At 44.3% G+C, this 20941-nt stretch overlaps 1 protein-coding gene across 3 annotated transcripts in view; it reads left to right on the top strand.

The window, feature by feature from the left end:
* MAP2K4 (mitogen-activated protein kinase kinase 4) overlaps positions 1 to 20941 on the top strand; it is a 101233-nt gene that overhangs the window by 22472 nt on the left and 57820 nt on the right. For all 3 annotated transcript variants that reach the window (XM_066364901.1, XM_066364903.1, XM_066364904.1), the window contains one exon: positions 8967 to 9069. In XM_066364901.1, coding sequence (XP_066220998.1) covers positions 8967 to 9069 — 103 coding nt within the window. The remainder of the gene's footprint in view (positions 1 to 8966; positions 9070 to 20941) is intronic.

Below are 20941 nucleotides of genomic sequence, written 5' to 3' on the forward strand. Positions count from 1 at the left end.
CGCCGGTGAGGAGCAGCTTCGGCCTTCCTCAGGAAGGACTGGGAAGGGTGACCGTCCACCAGAGGACTCTGAGTCAGCTGGAGACCCTTGAGAAACTCGTCCTAGCACATTCTGCCTCTTGTCCCCTTGGGTACCCACTTGGCGCCCTCTGTAGGTGGGTGTGGGACTGGCATGCACTTGCAAAATAACTGGAGGGTGGCTTTGTGGGCCTGATTGTGTTGGACGAGCTTCTCCTGTTCTGTTGGAGATTAAAATATTGTTACATTTGGCTGAACCACATACCTTCAAAAGTCTCAAAAGATATAATTTGTGAAATATTACAAAATGATAGTGTATGGAAGTATCCAAGATATATTAATAGATGTATGAAAGGGTCTATATTTGTATTTTTAAGGTCATGTTTTTTTAATTTCTTTAGTCCTCCGTAAGGTTGGTCTGTTTTACAAAGCTCTGGTATGAGTAGCCAGGAGATTATCACTAACGCCGAAACAATAAATGCTTATTAACGTAGAAAAACTGAATTACAGAAAACTAGAAAAAGAAAAAAAAAATCACCTATAATTCCAGCACTTTGAATTCATTACCAGTGATATTTTGGTGATTATAAATTATCATGCTTATATGTGTTTTTATTAAAATGATAATTTATTAGACACGTTCCTTGATGCCTAATTTAAAAAAAAACTGATAAAAAGACCCCTTTACTACTTATTAACATTTTCTGGTATCAGTAGTCTTTTATGGTATATATTTTTATTTTTCCTGGTAGTATAGTATTGCAGTTATAATTGGGCCATATTTTTGTAATTGATCTACCGTAAATATTCCTGCTTTGAGTAAGTTGACTTGTATGTTCTGTAACTTCCTAAAGGGTAGATTCTTAGGAATGGAAGTGCTGGGTTAACCGTAGGGCATGTTGAGATACTTTCTAGATATTGCCCTCTTAGAAAGTGGACCAATTTATATTCAGAGTAGGAATTTGTTTAATCAGTTATCTATTTTTGTTTGTTTACTGAACAAATGTTAGGAATTTATGTGTTTGGTATAAATCTTGGCATTGAGGTACATGAGAAATAGCAGTTCTGTCTTTTTGGAGCTTTGGGTTTGTTGGGGAAAGTATGGAGATTCCAAATAACTGCAACTAGATGTAAATATACAGAAGAGACCCTCTTGGCCCTGGCCAGTTGGCTTAGCGGGAAAGTGTCGGCCTGGCATGTGGAAGTCCTGGGTTCAATTCCCATCCAGGGTGCACAGGAGAAGTGACCATCTGCTACTCCACCTCTCATCCTTCTCATTCTGTCTCTCTCTCTTTCTCTCTCTATTCAAGCACGTTGGCCCTGGGCACTGAGAATAGCTCCACGGCCTCACTTCAGGTGCTGTAATAGCTTGGTTGCTGAGCAATGGAGCAGTGGCCCTAGGTGGGCAGAGCATCGCCTTTTAGGGGGCGTACAGGGAGAATCCTGGTCTCTGCCTCCCCGCCTCTCACTTAATGAAGAGACCTGCTCTTTATACCTTTGTTAACTTGATTCTTTTTATGTATGTATGTTATTAAAGGCAAACATTGAATTTTAATATTTTGAATTAACTAGAAGAATTTGATATTTTCATGTTAATGATTTATTTTTATTCTTTTATTTGTTAACTATCTGTTTATTTTCTAATTGGGATATTTAATGTCATATCATAAAGCCCTTCTATCCACCACCCCCTGAATTTTTTATTTCAGAAAGTAGTGACTTCAGCTGGGGCTGTTAGTTCACACAAAGCTATTTTCTTTTTGCCCCTCAATAAACCAGGGGCGCTTATGGGAGAATTTGGGACCACGGAGATCAAAAGCCAAGCTTCTGCTCAACAACATCTGTTTGATGCCAAGCTCTGCTCAACAGCATCTATTTGATTCCTCCATCATCTCAGGTCCTGTTTACGTCACTGAAGCCTTGACATTTGTGCTCCCTTGGTCATCCCAGCAGGTCTTCCTGCGTTGGTATATTTTTGAGGAGTTTGGACTGATCAGCACGTGGCCAGTCTAGCCTGGTGAATTATATTTGCTCGTTGGTAGCAGACATCCCTGGCTCAGAGTTTGATCAGAAGTAGTGCTGTTGGTGGTTTTCATTAATTGCCAGCTCAGGCTACCTATAGGAATCCATAATAATGGCATTGTGAATAATTGAGTTAAAATTACTAGTGGTCATAGAGGGGCTCAGATAACCATGCCAGAGTGATTTGAGGATTAGCCGAATCAGGGAATGAAGACTCAGTTCAAGGATTACGTTTGGAAGGATTTTAAGTCATATTGAGAGCTTCATTCCATGAAATTTACTATGACAGAAATGAGTTAAAAGTTTTTTTTTCCTTTTGGAAGATCAACTTGGGCACAAATTTGGGGCTTTTAAGCCTACAAACTCCCGCTGAGGACGTCTGCTAACCAAACAAGAACCTCACAGTAACATGCAGTCTGTAATGAGCAAAACGCCCATTTCTGGAGTCTGTCAGTGTCTGAGGAGCTTTTCTGCCTTCCTGTCAGGGCAGCTGCCCTGAGGGAACTGATAGAGGATAATAGGACCCTTGATGATTCCAGGTTAAAGAAAAAGTCCCTGTTCCAGGAGAGGACCGGAGTCCTATGCCAGAGGTCAGGAGTGCCGACAGTGAATTACTTCTGTCTCGCTTAGGCAGCTTGACCTCTGAGGTCAACCTTGTCTGCTGAGGAGAATGTTTAACATGGAGGAAGCATTGGCTGGTGCTGGTGAAATGCCCCTAGTGTGGGACCAGGCCATCGGGACACGAGGGAATGCGTAAGAAAAGCTGGACAACTGAGCCAGTGTGAGGCTGACACTGTTGATCCTTTACCCCTCCAAGCCCCCTCCGAGGAAGGAGCAGTTCATTTCGTGTGGCTGGATTGGGACTGAGGCTGGGAGGTCGTCACCTGCCCTCGTGTGCAGCCAGGAAGTAGCAGAGTCGAGTTTCAAAATGAGGTGAACTGGCGCTGTCATTCCATGCTGTTTTTTCTAGTTTCTAAGAGAAATGGCGGATTTGGATGGGAGTAGGGATTTTTATGGGACGGTAATTTAAACAAATCAACAAAGCAAACTGAATTTTGTTCTCTCCTTGTTCGTATCTTTTGTTGGTTTAACATGTATCAGACAAACTTTTTCCAGGTTTTTTCTTTTTAGAGAATTTGATTAACTTACTTTTCAATCAGTTTTTTTTTTAAGAGAGCCAGAGACACACAGAAAGAAACATCAAATTGTTGTTCCACTCATTTATGCATTCATTGGTTGTCTTGTATGTGCCCTGACCGGGGATTGAACCCACAGCCTTGGTGTATGGGGATGACGCTTTAACCAACTGAGCTACCTGGCCAGGGCTTCTCAGTTTTAATACTTAGAACTAATATCATAGCAGTTACCATTTTTCATGCTACTGTTTAGCAGCCATTGCATTTTCTTTTCTTTTTTTCTTTTTTATTTTTTTAACAATTTTTTATTTATTTATTCATTTTAGAGAGGAGAGAGAGAGAGAAAGGAGAGAGAGACAGGGGGGAGGAGCTGGAAGCATCAACTCCCATATGTGCCTTGACCAGGCAAGCCCAGGGTTTCGAACCGGCGACCTCAGCATTTCCAGGTTGACGCTTTATCCACTGCGCCACCATAGGTCAGGCGCCATTGCATTTTCAAGGTATGGTCACCCTCGCCACAGAAGTGCTGCCGTGTGAGGTCTGTTTCGGTCCTGGTTTTACAGATGTGTAAGTGCCCAGGCTGTAGGAGTATCCTGTCTTTTTCCTTAGCGGTATTTCAGTGGTGATCATTTAGCATTTATTTAGCAATACTAATTCCTCCTCTGACCCTTCAGCCTCCTCCTACCACATTCCTTTATTATTCTGGCAGGACGCCACACAAAACAATCTTTGCTGTGGGTCAGCTGTTTTGTCTCCTGCCGGGCACACTAGCTGCGCCTGTGCGGGGCCACCATATTTCTACCTATGGTGATGTCAATCGTTACATTAGCCTCCCCCAAAATTCATCTTATACGAAAGTGTTAACACATGTTAAAGAGGGTGGAGAGGCTGCTGGCCTATTTACTTCATCTCTTAAACTCAGAACCATTCAGCTTCAAAATGTTAGTTGCATCAATGATTAGCAGCTTTATTTTATTGACTGGAGCTCAAAGTTGTAAGTGAGATTTATGAATTTTTGGAAATTGCTCACTGTTGTGTATCAAAGACTTGAGGAGTAGAGGAGGAGGAGTGTAACATTAGCTGGTAGTAGCTCATTTAATACTTGGAATGCCTGAGATGGTCAGTCCAGGACAGGACTGACCAGGGGACTTCCTTCCTCTCTCAGCCTCTGCACTGATGTCATAAATTAGGGCACTCATTACTACAGTAATCGAAGCAGAAAGGGAAATGAAAACAAGTTCTTGTCTAACACTGTGTTTCCTCATTTCTGAAAGTGTTTGAATATAAAGTTATATGGCTAGAATTGTGTGTTCCTCATTTCATGATTGGTGATTACAAATGATTAAAAAAGTTATTTTCTATTCTCTTCCTGGTTTGCAAAGAAGGTACTAAGAATTAAAGTCAAGAGAGAAAGGAGAATTTATGGCAACCCCCAGCCCCACCCCAGAGGATGCTCTGAGCTCTGGCTGCTCCATCACCACTATTCTTGAAGGCATATATGACTGACTCGTACATTGTACTTCAGGTTCTCACTTTTTCCTGTGCTGGGTTCTAGAGAATTCCTTGTGGTGGCGGGGGGAGTTCCTTTAGAGGGCCCTGCACTCCTTCCTGGCTCCTTCGGCTGTGAAGAGTGGTGTAAACGGGCAGCTGCTTCATTTTCGTGGTTCTTGTTCGTTGAGTGGTAGCCCCGCTGGGCTCCCCGGAGTCCGCCCACATGTCAGCGTGCAGCTAGTAGGTCTGTGGGGTTGACTGAGCCCAGCTGAGGTGGTGGTACTTCTGCCCCCCTTCCTTCTTGGGGCCTCCATTCTCAAGGCAGCTGGACTGGACCGCCTAAGTCGTACTCAGCACTTCCCAAGAGGGTGAAAGCAGAAGCCACAAGGCCTCAAGTCTTAACCCTTGGAAGTCATTAAACATTCCTTCAGCTAAATTGTTCTGGTCAAAACAAGCCCCAAGGCCAACCCAGATTCAAGAGGTAGGGAAATCGATGTAGTCACCTATTGATTGGGGCAGAGCAGCAAAGTTACATTACAAAGAGGTGTGGACACAAGGAGTTGTGACCCCTGGGTGACTATGTAACGCTCGGCCACATAACCCACAGTGATTCATTAGTATCATATCACAAAGCCATCCTCTGGAGGCAGCGATTACATGTTCCATACAGGTCCTTCAGTGGTTTCTACTGCCATCAACAGTAAAACATTGCTATTACTATTTCAGACTTGGTGAAATGACTGGTGTTGAAAATATGTAGATTGACTAAAATATTGTAGAGCTGGTATCCACACTTACAGGTTGGATGGGAAGATTCTGGCCCTCATTCTGACCAGGGTGCCTGAACCCTCCTTCCTAAGACACAAGGACAGAAAAGAAGTCTCCTGTGTGGGATGAGAGAATAGTGCAGTGTCGACAAAAAACAATCTAATCGTTGTATCTCAGTCAATATTTGTTGAATTGCTATTTTCCTCTAGTTACCTCTTACAGGTGGTTTGCAGAACTCAAAGATAAATCAAGAGAGTTAACCAGTTAGAAAAGAAAATCGTTCACAATTTGATGATGGAAACAGCCTTGGAGGTTACAAGGTGGACCCGGTGTAAACACAGTATTCCTCTGAGGACACACTGGTTTTGGAAAGTATAAATAATATCGCTTCCTAATGAATAGTGAGGAAATGACACCTTTTCTTTATCTGGGGAAAGTGAAGGAGAGATGTTTTTGGTAATCTGGAATGCAGAGCGGTCATCTTCGTATTTGATCTGTAGACAGACTAGTGCCCTTGGTGGGTGAGTGAGATCTTTGGCTAAGATCAAATTCAGTTGTATGGAAAGTGATGTTGAAGATTTGTATTGCTTGAGGAGATAGCAGAGGGAGAATATTCAGGGCTCTTGATCATTTGGCCGAAGGCCAAATAAAGCTGAACTTCCACCCTCAGTGTTCTGTGAGCCGTTGAGATGCTGTGTCAGTCACAGCAGAAGGTGCTCTTGGGTTTAGTGAGCATGGATATGCCTGGGTAAATCTTTTTCTTCAATCATAGTTTTGAATGTTCTTGAAGACCCCGTGCTTGGGAATGTTTCTCTGATGAAAACTTGAGGAAAGAACTGTCTTAGATGATGTGGGACAGACTGTTTCAATAGTTCGGGGTGTTCTCTTCGGGGAGAGCTTGGAAACCAGAATTTCCAGGGTGGTGCAGAAGTTAGCTTTTGAAGAAAGGGCCAATTTTCCTGTTTTTCTTTGGCTGTTCTTGCAGTGATTCTTGGTTGTGTTGTTGTTTTGCACTTGATCTTGGTCATTGATCAGTTTTTCACGGTCCTGAGGTCATGGGTGACGTACCGAGAGGTCCCAGACATACACTGCATGACAGGTGGCATTCAGCTTTTGATTTGGGGTGTTTGTGGGCATTGAACTTCCTCAAATTTGATTTGCAGAAGTCCTTAGCTTAATTTTTATCTTCAGAAGCTATGCTATATAAAGTAACATTCATAGGTTCCAGGGATTAGGACCTGGTCTCTTTGGGACCCGCCATTCAGTCCACTACAGTCTGCCTTCTGGCCCCCCAAGTACTCACATCTACCTCACATGCAACACACCTTCAGCCTACAGGTCCGATCCAGAGTTAACCTGCACTTCACCCTCCCAACAGTTTGAAGTGTCATCCCAAATCATCTACATCAGGTCTGGGTGGGACTCTGAGGATCCATTTTGACACACAATTCCTCTCCATCTGTGGACCTCGAAACAAGAAGACAAGTGATCTGCTTCCAAAATACGTGGTGGGTCAGGCTTTGGATAAACTGAAAGGGAGACAGGTGACAGTGAGTGGAAGGAAGAGTGGGTCCAGCAGCCCCAGCACTGCCCGAGCCCCGCAGGGCGGACCTGCCAGGCCTGAGCGTGACCCTCTGCCTTCCACGTTGCCCAGAGCCACATTTCCAAGAAGTAAAAGAGCGTATGCGCATACAGTGATTTTCTTGTATATATTGCTGAAACTGTCACCGGTAAAACGTACTTTTCCACCAGAAATGTACTAGTGATCATTTTACCTAGTCACTTTGATCCATGTGTTGTCATTGAAAATATAGATGTATATGTATAAAACAAAACCTGTAAGCTTTGCCAATTTCACATGATCAAAATTTTAACTGCCTTTCATAGTTCTTTCATAATTTTGCTTTACTGATCATACCCTTGCTGATTTTTAAATTTTTTCCCTAACGTATGATGTATTTATATATAGAGAGAGTTTCTGATTTTGTATTGCAAGCATTTTCCCAGATTTTTATCTCAATTACTTAAAGTTTTTTTTGGTAATATACAGAACTGGCTTTTTGAAAGAGTCATATTTACTATGTATTTTTTATAGAGTACCATTTGCATGTGCAATTTGAATGTCCTTCCTTACTCTACTTGCTGTCAAATAAAAATGATTTTAAAGTACATACTCGGTACCGGAGAGGCCAGTTGCAGAAGGCTCATGTGGTACAAGTCTTATTTCTGAAAGTGAGGTGGCGGGCCTTCGGAATTCCCATCCTGTAGAAAGGCCCGCCCCCCACAGCTGACCGGGGGCCACAGCCAGGAAGGAGCTCTGGGCCCCTCCTCTGCTGTCCTGTCCGACGAGCGTGGCTCTGGGCCCCTCTTCCGCTGTCCTGTCCGACGAGCGTGGCTCTGGGCCCCTCCTCCGCTGTCCTGTCCGACGAGCGTGGCTCTGGGCCCCTCCTCCGCTGTCCTGTCCGACGAGCGTGGCTCTGGGCCCCTCCTCCGCTGTCCTGTCCGACGAGCGTGGCGACCCACACTTGCAAGTCCCCTCGCACAGACCAGGCTGAGGCGGCTGCGCGCTCTCGGACAGCGGCCGAGTCCACGGCGCTGGGAAGGCGGTTGGGTTGCAGACATGTTTGAGTGGGTAGATCCATGTACAATAAACTGCGAAGAGTGAGTGCTGGGAGATACTAGTATCCTTAAAATGCGCATGAAGCCACGATGAAATGTGGTCAGTGGTTAAAGCATGTTATGAAACAGTGTTCTGGTCTGGTTTTAACTGTAGAGAAGAACAATGTCTATGTAGGGAAAGTAGTCCGCAATATAGAATAATGTGTTTGGGGTCATTGGACTTAGAAGTGTACATAAATATTTTTAAGAACCCGATCTATTTTATATGTGTATATAATATTTTATATATTTTTTTGTTTTGTCTTTTCTGAATTTTCTGGTGTTTTATAAAGGACATGTTTTGTTTATGTGATATAAAACATTGATATCTTCTTCCTCCTCAGCCTAAAGGAATTGCTCCAGATAAATAATTATTTGACATATCTTTGTTATTAATTTTTTTCTTTGTTATTAATTTGAAGTTGACTCTACCATGGTATTTTTTAGCCCATTATGGTTGCAAATGCTTTAGATTCTGCATGCAATTGTTGATTACATTTGAGAGAAAATGATACTTATTAAATTAAGGCATTAAAGTTTAGCATTTTTCAATATAACTGCTGAAGTGAATGATTTTCATAATGATATTTTGACTTGCATAAGTGTCAGCTTCTCTGGGCATTGAACTTGAAGCCCTGGAAATTACTTCCTGTTCTACTGGAGCATAATGTGTGGTTTATGGATGGTAACAACTTTAGACAATTTCTGTTTACTCTCTCTTAATTCTAGAAATTCTCTGTTGCCTTTTAAAATACTGTATTACCTATATGTAAAGGAAATGTTTTCTGCCATTTGGTATGACTTTCTTATGCCCTCAGGACAGTGCCTGTTTTGTAGTACTTGAAACTTTTACTTTTTATTTGTTATTTCTTAGGTAAACGCAAAGCACTGAAGTTGAACTTTGCAAACCCACCTTTCAAATCTACAGCAAGGTTTACTCTGAATCCCAATCCTACAGGAGTTCAGAACCCACACATGTGAGTATTCTGTAATCGAATAAGAGGTTCGTGCCAAGCAAAGGTGTTAAAAGTTATTGTGTTATATGAATTGTTTTGGAGTCTAGGGATTGGTCTTCATTATTTGGAGGGACCATTTGAAATATTGCTATTTGAACTTAAGTAGAAAGCTCTTGGGGCTGTAGTCTGAAGCAGGTAAACACAGTTTTCCTTTTTAAAGTTTAGTTGAAGGGAAGAAGAGTTAAAGAGTGAGATGTATTTATCTCTTTTTAATTTTTCTCCCACACAACTGAGAACGTTGTTGGTCCCTTTTTTTCTGGATTCTCTGTTCAATTGTAAAGGGTGTTTAGGAGACTTTGTTCTCCCGGGGGGATGGCACTCACATCTCTGACTAGTGACAAAATAGGTCCCCATTCTTTTTACTCATTGATTGATTGATTGGTTTTAAAGAGAGAGAGGAAAGAAGAGAGAGAAACATGGATTTGTTGTCCCACTATTCATGCATTCACTGGTTGACTCTTGTGTGTGCTCTGACTGGGAGTGGGACCTGCGACCTTGGTGTGTTGGGATGACACTTAACCAATGGAGCTCCCCAGCCAGGGCTGAGTCCCATCTGGATAAACTGAATTCCTGTCGAGATTTCCATGTCGCAGTAAATTAAAACAAGATGTACATGTGTCAATGATTATTTTTTAAATGTGTTCCTTGGATTTTTTTATTAGAAGATAAATGTGATTTTACAACATTTCCCTGAAAATATTAGACACATCTGTTACTTTAAAATACCTTCAGAATAATATTTTGCAGAGACCTTTGATTGAATTGAAGTGATATATTAATAGATAATGTCTTTCTTCCAAAAAAGCTGTCATACACAGGGTCAAAAGCAGCGGCTTGACGTTTCTGTCCACGTCCATAGAAGTCCCTCTCCTCCAGCTCTGGTCTGGAGAGCTGTCGAGGTGGCAGTGACAGGGAAGGTTGAAGAAGGGTCAGAATCATGACAGTTCTTAATAATTTCTCAACAATTGGTATTCACACCTTGTTAGACTACAGGTATATTCTTCCCAAAGAGGCATATTTATTGCTGCTTTCTTGTCCTTTGAGGTGAGGTGTGCATTGTGTGCACTAACAGTGACAAGTTGGTAGAAGGACGTGTCCTGCAATAAGAATGTCGGAAATATTTCATTTCATTATTTTGTTTTGAAATTCTTAAAAATATTTTATTTTTATTTTAGAGAAGAGAGAGGGTGAGAGAGAGAGAGAGAGAGAGAGAGAGAGAGAGAGAGAGAAGGGGGGAGGAGCAGGAAGCATCACCTGCCACAGGTGCCTTGACCAGGGAAGGCCCGGGTTTCCAACTGGCAACCTCAGCATTCTAGGTGGATACTTTATCCACTGCACCACTGCGGGTCAGGTGAAAATATTTTATTTTTACAACAGCAGTGGTGGTACGATGGATAGAGCATCAACCTGGTATTCTGAGGTCCCTGGTTCAAAACCCCAAGGTTGCTGTCTTGAGCACGGGCCCACCAGCTTGAGTGTGGGGTTGCTGGCTTGAGCGTGGGATCTTACACATGATCCCATAGTCACTGGCTTGAGCAAGGGGTCACTGGCTCTGCTGTAGCCCCTGGTCAAGGCACATATGAGAAAGCAATCCATGAACAACTAAGGTGCCGCAACTACAAGTTGATGCTTCTCATCAACTTCTCATCTCTCCCTTCCTGTCTCTCTCTCTCTCCCTGTCTCTATCTCTCTCTCTTTTTTTTTTTTTTTTTTTTTTTTCTTTTTCTTTTTTTTTTTTTTTCATTTTTCTGAAGCTGGAAACAGGGAGAGACAGTCAGACAGACTCCCGCATGCGCCCGACCAGGATCCACCCGGCACGCCCACCAGGGGCGACGCTCTGCCCACCAGGGGGCGATGCTCTGCCCATCCTGGGCGTCGCCATGTTGCGACCAGAGCCACTCTAGCGCCTGGGGCAGAGGCCACAGAGCCATCCCCAGCGCCTGGGCCATCTTTGCTCCAATGGAGCCTTGGCTGCGGGAGGGGATGAGAGAGACAGAGAGGAAAGCGCGGCGGAGGGGTGGAGAAGCAACTGGGCGCTTCTCCTGTGTGCCCTGGCCGGGAATCGAACCCGGGTCCTCCGCACGCTAGGCCGACGCTCTACCGCTGAGCCAACCGGCCAGGGCTATCTCTCTCTCTTGATAAGACATACAGCGGTGTCAAGAAGGGAATATTGTGTCTCTGTGTGTATCTCTTAGGCTTTCACCTGTAACCTTAAGGGGAGTGAAAGTTTAAATGAAAAGCGGAGTAACCATTTCATTTATTTGGGGATAGTTTGTCAGTTTAACTCTCTGGATGCTCCTAAAGAGATCTCCCTTTAGGAGCTCAGCCTGGAGTCCAGCGTTCCCACCTCTCTGACACACCAGGTGGGGCTACAGTACTGAGGGGGGAAGCCCTTCCACCTCTTCCTCAGGCGGAGCCTCAGCAAGGAAGCCCTGTGGAACGACTGCCTCCCCCCTCCTAGACCTTTTAGTGAGAGCAGGTGCACAGCCACGGCCTGAACATGTCTCTTCACCTCGGTTGCCAGCTGGACCATGTATTTGAAGTCTAAGAAAGAAAGTGTCTGCAATAATCAGAGATTTTGAGCCCCCTTGGATAAAAAGAAAGACAATCTGACTCATATTTAGAACTGGAAAACCATTTACGTGTATCGGAACTCTCTTCCCTGAAGAGTTTCTTCATGAATAGTGAATTCATGGACCGTTTCGCCCTCCCTAATTAACAATAAATAGGCTGAAAAGAAGTTTTCTTCCAAAATTTGATCCAGTCAGGTGGTTTATTTATTTATTTATTTGTTTGTTTTTGTTAAACCTACTTTGTAATAATCCTATAATCAGCTAGGTTTCTTATCCTTTGTTTCTTCCCAGCCAGTGTTAAAAGTTCCAGAGAACAAGGTAATAGGCATTATTTTTACCTTTGGATAGAATCTCTAGAGTTTGGTGTTGGTGTGTTACAATTTCAGACCCAGACTTCGTATGAATTTTATGACTGCACTGGTTTAGTATCTGGGTTGAAACAGCAGCTGGCTGCTTAGATATTGGTCAGAGGCAGTTGCTTCACTGCTTAGGGGCCACGTGACTCCTTTGCCCCCCCCCGCGCCCCCACACACCCCCTCTAGTAAAAGAATCCTTTTGTGTCTTCCTCTGACTTGTGTGCTATCAGGCCCTGGGAACCAGTGTTGCTCACTGCTTACGATAAGACTTGAAGTTGGTGGGGGCTTTGAACAAGCTACCTCTGTGCTATTTATGTGTGTTTCTTCCTTCTAAACTTTCCTTGAACTTTAGTTACACATCTAAGTGTAAAACTTTTTCATGAATTTAGGAAAGATCAGATGAACTATAAGCAACTAGTGAAGTTAAGCTGTGTCCTGGGAACGGGTTTTAGATCATCTGGTATTATGATGTCTGCTGGCTACACAATTCTGTGAAAGAGTTAAAAAAATATTAAGACTGTGTCCTTATTTTCTGCGAGCCTACGGTTTTTGAATAAATTCCAAGAAATGAGACTTGGCTACAGCAGTTCAGAAGTAAGGCGTAAAGTGTTAACAGATTGGATGTCCTGTGAATGGTGCAGAAGGGGCAGTAAGATCGCTTTAGATGACTGGCTGGAGAGTTGCACCAGGGGCCAAGATCTGAACTGGAATCTGAAAGACAGGAAGAGACCAGGTAGGGAACAGGTAGGTGGAGAGAAGGGAGTCTGGTGAAGTGCAGGCACCAGGGAACTTTTGGGTACCGTGGACAGATCTATGTATTCGTAGCTGGGGTGTTTCTTAAATATATTTATATATTACCTAATGTATCACCTTTTCTATCGCTCATTGGAAAGTTTTAGCCTTTTTTCTTTATTCTTGGTATTCTATAATTATATGAAGATATGCTTAGATTTGGATCATCTTTGTGACTGGAAGAACTGTTTTAGTTGGAAGATTTATGTATCTGTTTCTGAGAAAATTTCTGCTTAAAAAAAAAAATATATATATATATATATATTCCTTTCTGTTCTTCCTATTCTCCCTTCCTGAAGTGTGTGTTTTTTGGATATTGGACCTCTTGAATTCCCTGGATCTTTGACTCTTATTTCGTATTTCCCATCTCTATTTTTCCCCTCTGTATCCTCTGAGATTTCCTTTATATTATGACTCGGATATAGAATATTCTATTTTAATTTAAATTCCAATTGTTGATTGTAACTTTTTCTTAGTATCCTATTAATTTCTGGGTATGAAATCTGAAATTTTAAAGTCTTTTCTGTCGGCTAGGTAATTTATTTGCTCAAGGGTCAGTTTTTCTTTTACCTTTGTCTTTCTCCTTTGTATTAGCTTTTCCCACCCTGTCTTATAATTACTGATTTTCCATAGGGAGCTGAGGATGAGGAAGTTAGGAGCCTAGTGGAAGCCCTAGCTATCAATGGTCAACTGGTGAGCTTGACCTGAGTTTCCTGTAATGGCCGGAGAGCTGGCCGTCTGCCCTGAGTCTTCTAGCTGCCGGGGCAATTAGCAGGACCAACACTCACCATAGGAGGCCTCGTTCTCTCCAAATAATGTGTTTCTTTTCTTCAGACTCACGCTTATTATTATTATTATCATTATTATGATGAGGGGAGAATGGAGAGACAGCTCGGAGGAACTGGCTCAACCTTTCTTCTAGGGAGAATTTCAGTGACCCTCTGCTTCTGGGCTCTCCTACCTCCCACTGTGGGTCCTCCCTGGGCTCTCCTGCCTCCCACTGTGGGTCCTCCCTGGGCTCTCCTGCCTCCCACTGTGGGTCCTCCCTGGGTTCTCCTGCCTCCCACTGTGGGTCCTCCCTGGGCTCTCCTACCTCCCACTGTGGGTCCTCCCTGGGCTCTCCTACCTCCCACTGTGGGTCCTCCCTGGGCTCTCCTGCCTCCCACTGTGGGTCCTCCCTGGGTTCTCCTGCCTCCCACTGTGGGTCCTCCCTGGGCTCTCCTACCTCCCACTGTGGGTCCTCCCTGGGCTCTCCTACCTCCCACTGTGGGTCCTCCCTGGGCTCTCCTACCTCCCACTGTGGGTCCTCCCTGGGCTCTCCTACCTCCCACTGTGGGTCCTCCCTGGGCTCTCCTGCCTCCCACTGTGGGTCCTCCCTGGGCTCTCCTGCCTCCCACTGTGGGTCCTCCCTGGGTTCTCCTGCCTCCCACTGTGGGTCCTCCCTGGGCTCTCCTACCTCCCACTGTGGGTCCTCCCTGGGCTCTCCTACCTCCCACTGTGGGTCCTCCCTGGGCTCTCCTACCTCCCACTGTGGGTCCTCCCTGGGTTCTCCTGCCTCCCACTGTGGGTCCTCCCTGGGCTCTCCTACCTCCCACTGTGGGTCCTCCCTGGGCTCTCCTACCTCCCACTGTGGGTCCTCCCTGGGCTCTCCTACCTCCCACTGTGGGTCCTCCCTGGGCTCTCCTGCCTCCCACTGTGGGTCCTCCCTGGGTTCTCCTACCTCCCACTGTGGGTCCTCCCTGGGCTCTCCTACCTCCTACTGTGGGTCCTCCCTGGGCTCTCCTGCCTCCCACTGTGGGTCCTCCCTGGGCTCTCCTACCTCCCACTGTGGGTCCTCCCTGGGCTCTCCTACCTCCTACTGTGGGTCCTCCCTGGGCTCTCCTGCCTCCCACTGTGGGTCCTCCCTGGGCTCTCCTACCTCCCACTGTGGGTCCTCCCTGGGCTCTCCTACCTCCCACTGTGGGTCCTCCCTGGGCTCTCCTGCCTCCCACTGTGGGTCCTCCCTGGGCTCTCCTGCCTCCCACTGTGGGTCCTCCCTGGGCTCTCCTGCCTCCCACTGTGGGTCCTCCCTGGGCTCTCCTACCTCCCACTGTGGGCCCTCCCTGGGCTCTCCTACCTCCCACTGTGGGTCCTCCGAAGGTTGTGAGGCACCACGCTCAGCCCTCACCTCTGCTGTGCTCCCTCCTGCCATGTGGTGTGGGCTGTAGTTTTTGTGTTGTTTTTTTAATTACCAAGTTTTAAAACTTTATTGTGGAAAGTTGCAAATATATACAACACTAGAGAGTGGTGGATGAGTCTGTATGTATCTACCAGGTAGCTTTAGTGGTGTCAGCAGGTAATGTGACCAGTGCTGTTTTTATTTACCCGCGCCCCCCAGTCTTAACCAAATTTCAGGTATATTATTTCATCGATTAATATTTCAGGGTGTATTTCTAAAAGACAAGGACTCCTTTTTAAGAACATAATCATAATACTGTTATTATATCTAGTAGAATAATTCTCTGATGTCATCAAGTAAATATACTGCCCACAAAAATTAATGGATATTTCAAAATGCATATGATGCTATTAAAAAAAGAAGCATTTGATTTGATTTTATTAAACAAGAACATCAGGAATGCAAAGGACAAGTCAGAGAATGTTCTTCAATTATGCAAATGATATGCAAAACCAACTTTTATTTCCTTGGTGAAAATGCGCCATACAAAAGGCTGGAAGCACCGGCGTGTCTGCACGTTCCCTGGTCCCCTGTGTTCGTGAGCAGTGCAGATTCCTTCAGATACTTTTGAATAGTTAGAAGCAGCGTCCAAACGAGGCCGTGCACTGCACTGCAGCGGCTGCCACGTCTGAAACTGCGCAGCCCCTCCTGAGATTTTGATTAATTTTACTTTGTTTATACATTTTGGTCTGCTTTTAGGCATTCAGAAAATTTGTTTAAGTCTCTGTTTTTTGCTACTTTCATTTTTTTCTTTTTTAAATTATTCTTTTTATGTAAATCCTTGGAGAATGAGGAGAGAATTTAAACAGGAGACTTGTTTTTAATGATCGTTTGTTGGAAAGTGATTACAACATTTCTAACATATAGAAAAGGAGTGTGGAAGAGACTCTTGTGCCTGCCACCCAGATGCAGTGGGCGCGCACGTTTTGCCCCGTGGCTCTTTCGATGAGAGAGTGAGCTGTAGAACGAGAGTAAAAGGAAAAAGCTAAAGAACACGTGTGGCCGCCTTTTCCATTCCCATCAGGACTGGCTTATCCCAGGCACCGGGAGCTTTTCAGTACCCAGAGATATTTTATAAGATGTGCAAGCTGGTGATAAAATCGCGTTCTGAGTATGAACTCGACCTGAGCAGGTGTAGGTATTCTGTTGGTATATTCTGTGCTTTTGCTGTGCTGAATACTGTGTGAATGCCCTCAGTGCACGGAGTCATTCAGAGTGCACCAGGCAATTGTTTTTCTGAAAGAACAGCCCTTTCATCTTCACAGCATGCCAGACGTGTACAAGAAGAGACACTAGCTAAAAAAGCTGACATTGGGAACGAATAATGATGCCTGTGACTACACTGTGGTGCTTATACTAAACATTTTGGAACCATACGTTCTAACTTTAAGGGAATGTCTTTGTTGAGGCCAAGAGGATCTCTAATATCTAATTTATCTTTATTACATTTGAGCAGAAAAAGCCTCACTTGTCTAGGAAGTTTTATTTATTTATTTATTTATTTATTTTTGTTATTTTTTTGACAAGAATGGCACAAGAGAACTTTCAGGGGTAATGAACTGTTCATATCTTGTTCAAGTTATGATGTATATATAAGGGTGTATACATATGTTAACTCATCCAAGTATCTACTTATGATCTTTGCATTTCATTATATGAAAATGATACTTCAGTTTAAAAAAGCCAGAAAAATAACAATAAAAACTGTAAGTATATTATTTACTCTCACTGAATGGTACTTGTGGGCTTTTTTTTGGTCCTTGTTCTCAAAGTACGATGTGTTTCAACAGTCACGTGATCGGGTGTGGTGTCCTAAGTAGTTGGGGCCTCCTGGGGATGTGTTGTCTTTCCTGCGCTTGTATTTGGAAGGAACATTTACTAGTCTTTCACCCTTCTTCCTTTCTCTCTCTCTGTCATACAAGTATAAAGAAGAATCTGGCCCTGGCCGGTTGGCTCAGCGGTAGAGCGTCGGCCTGGCGTGCGGGGGACCCGGGTTCGATTCCCGGCCAGGGCACATAGGGGAAGCGCCCATTTGCTTCTCCACCCCCACCCCCTCCTTCCTCTCTGTCTCTCTCTTCCCCTCCCGCAGCCAAGGCTCCATTGGAGCAAAGATGGCCCCGGCGCTGGGGATGGCTCCTTGGCCTCTGCTCCAGGCGCTAGAGTGGCTCTGGTCGCGACAGAGCGATGCCCCGGTGGGGCAGAGCATCACCCCCTGGTGGGCAGAGCGTCGCCCCTGGTGGGCGTGCTGGGTGGATCCCGGTCGGGCGGCATGTGGGAGTCTGTCTGTCTCTCCCCGTTTCCAGCTTCAGAAAAATACAAAAAAAAAAAAAGAGGAATCCAAAATGGTCCATAATCTTTCCATCTGGATAGTTCATGTTACCCTTTAAAAATCAGTAATACATGCTTGTGGTAAGAGAATTCAGTTGGTGCAGAAAGTTACAAAATAAAAAGTAAGCTTCATTCTCTTAATATTTCTCTCTGAAGACAAAACCGTATACATGGGATAGGTCCTTGCAGAAACACTCGTTCAAATATCAAAATACATAATAATTTGTGTATGTCCTTAAAGAATCTATACAAAAACACAACACACAATTTTAGTGTATGCTCTTTGTAGCTTATTTTAACTTCGTACATTGTGAAGATACTTTCAAATTAGCACAGACCCTATTTTCTTTCTTTTTTTCACATGGACAAGACAAAGATTTTCTTTTATTTTATAAGTAAATATAAATAACACAGTGTTTCTTTATCTCTTATAAGTCAGTGATACAAATTCAAAGAGAATTTATCCTAAGTATTTCAAAATGATTGCTGTGAGCAGTGAAACAGTTTTTGCTTCTTTTGCACACACCCTATTTTCAATCAGTTATATATCTTATTTACATTGTATAAGGTGTAGGATGTTTTACCTCGTTTACTGATAGCCATTAGAGTATTTTCACTTTTTAAATTAAAAACAATTTTAAAGAATAACTTTGTGCTGGTGAACTGTATTTTTTTTTAATTAAAAAAATGTTAAGCCCTTCACAGAGTGCCAGTGTAAGGAGACTGTAACTAGTTGTGTCCTCTCAACCTTGGCGCTAGTGACATTTTAGGCTGGATACTTCTCTGTTCCAGGGAGCGGTCCTGTCCATTGTAGGATATTTAGCAGCAGCTCTGGAGTCCAGCCCCTAGATGGCAGTAGCACCCTCTGCCCCCAGTTGTAATAACCAGCACTGTCTGCAGACATTGACAGCTGAGCCTTGGGGTGCAGAGCTGTCCACCGTTGAGGGCTGTGGGTACAGAGAGCAGGGCAGGCCCCCGCGGGCGGTGACCACGGCCCCTCTCCTGAGTGAGGAGCTGCTGAAGCCAAGTGGGACAGGTGTGCTTCTCCTTACTTGGGAGTTTGAGTGGAGGCCAAGAAAGGCGTGTCGGGAATGGAGTAAGGATGTCTCGGAGTCCAGGAAGTGCATGAAAGCTTTCTGAGCAACTGGGAACCATCAGAAACCGAAGCTACTCAGTACGTGTTCTTTCGTGCATTCAGCAAATGTTTGTTGAATACTAACCTCTACTGGGCACTGCGCTGGACGCAGGGTGGTCCTTATTTTAAAAAAAAGGATATTTCTACTTCAGGAAGATTCGGGTTTAGAGGTAGACACTATGAGCAAAATATACAGGGGGTGGGCAAAAGTAGGTCTACAGTGGTGAGTGCGCCAAACAGTTTATTCCTGTATTGTTGGTGCGTTGTTTTCCGTATGAACAGCTGTCACGGGGCGATGGGCTTGCTTGCAGTACTGAGAGGGGACTCTGGGTCTGGGGCATCGGTGGACGAGGGAGTGTAGAAGAAAGAGTGTCGCTGTCCAAAGGAGAGAGTCTAGACCGGAGATCAGGGCTGAGAGTGGTCAGCATATGGATGGTAACATTGTCTAGGAAGAGTGCATCTTGATGAGAGCTGGATCCAGGGCGTGAGCGCTGAGGAAACGGAACATTTAGAGGTTGGGTCGATAGGAGCAACAGGCAGTAATGGGAAAGACACTTGAGAGGTAGGAAGCAGATTAGGAAGGGTGCAGTGTCACAGAACCAGCGTTGTTTCAGAGGGCAGGCGGGTGGGCATTACGTCAGCCGTGTCTGATGTGCTCCAGAGAGTTAGGAAGGCTGCTGGGGTGGCAGTGACTCCTGGGGATGCTCTGTCAACGATTCTAGTTTCTTACATACATGGGGGAAAGGGTTTCAGCCACCAGTGGAGATTAGGGCTCAGACAGGGAAAGGATCTTTAAAAAACTTGTTACCTGTTGGTTTAGAGCAGTTTTTGTAACCTTTTCTATAAGAAACAGCCCAGAAATTACTGTTCTAATAGTAGACTGAGTCCAGCGGACACCCTGTCGGCTCTTAGAGAAAACGCTGCCTTCTGCAGCAGCAAGAGGCCAAGGGGAACGTTTACCTTATTCTCTCTAGTATTACTCCTTTCCGTGGTGATGCAAACTGCTTTCTACCTCACAAATCTGTACGGCTTCAAAACACTGCACATTTGTGGAATTAATACCTCTGTTCACGGAATATGGACATCAGGATTTAAAAATGTATGTTTGGAATGTTTGAGTAATTCTTTTCAGTTTTTTTTTTTTTTTTTGCTTTACCTTAGATCTTAGTAAAGATACTTATTTTCTTAGTAGTGCCAGGAAGCAGGCAGTTTCCATGGCAATCGGCAGGCTGAGGTTGCTGTGGAAATTTCCGGAGTCAGTCGAGCTGCATTGCGGAAGGACGTGTAGCGCAGGGTTCATCTGCGCAGCCTAGCAGTATGGACAGAGACGAGCAGGTGCAGTGGTGTGCAGGGTATGTGTTCTCTTCCTTTCCTGTCTGTGGAGGAGTCTGGCTCTGTAGCCAGCAGTGTGTGGTGAGGACAGTGAAACAGCTTGAGGCTTGTTAGTATATGCTGGCTTGAAAAAAAATATCAAGAATGCTTTGGGAAAAAAGCTGTGTGTGATAGCATTTTCAGGAAATCAAGGTCCTGGTCAGTGAGAAGTAGAGTGTGATAATGAAATAGGAGGAGAAAAGACTGAAAATTGATTGAATTTATGGATGGTGGTTTCGACACAAAATATTTATTTATTAAAGGAAAATGAGCAGGCATTGGAAAGTTTGAGGAATCACGTTCTCACGTCTAGGAAGAAGAAATGTTAAAGTAGTCAGCTCTTACTTGCTGTAAGCTACGAAGATGTGGGAGTACCTGAACGTGCCTGTTCACCTGATTGAACCAGGAAAGGTATCAGACTGTTCCGTCCGTTCCCTGTTGATATGTGGGGGAGTTTTAAGAAAAAGCTTGAAATGTGTCTTGAGATTAAATTCTGGAAATAAAACTATAGGGTTTGATGGATAACTGAAGTTTCTTCTAGAGCTCATTATAAATTTGAAAGAGAAAATATATGAAAAATGAATAGATTTAGTTAAATGATATCACACTTAAGTGACATGTCATTTAGATGACTAAATATTATTGAGATGATATGATCAGCGAATGCCAAATGTGGCCAGCTGCTAGTTTTTGTAAATAAAGTTTTTTTGGGATGTAGTCACCCCATTTGGTTACATAGTTGCAACAAAGACTGTATGGCTGGTGAAGCCCAAAATATATATTTACTCTCTGTCCCTTTACAGAAAAATTCAGATGTTGGATGGAATTTAGATGGTGTGTTGAATTCCCAGGGCTGCCACCCATTACTGCAGGCCTGGTGGACAACAGAAATGTATTCCCCCACAGTTCGGAGGCCAGAAGTCTGAAGTCGGGATGGTGGCAGGACTCTGCTTCTCCGGAGGGCTCTGGAGGGGGCGGCTCCTTTCTTCTTCAGCTCCGGCCGCTCCTGATGTTCTCTGGGTTGTGACAGCAGAGTTCCATTTGCTGCTCCCGACCTCTT

The sequence above is a fragment of the Saccopteryx leptura genome, chromosome 2 (assembly GCF_036850995.1).
Source record: "Saccopteryx leptura isolate mSacLep1 chromosome 2, mSacLep1_pri_phased_curated, whole genome shotgun sequence".
Taxonomy (NCBI): domain Eukaryota; kingdom Metazoa; phylum Chordata; class Mammalia; order Chiroptera; family Emballonuridae; genus Saccopteryx; species Saccopteryx leptura.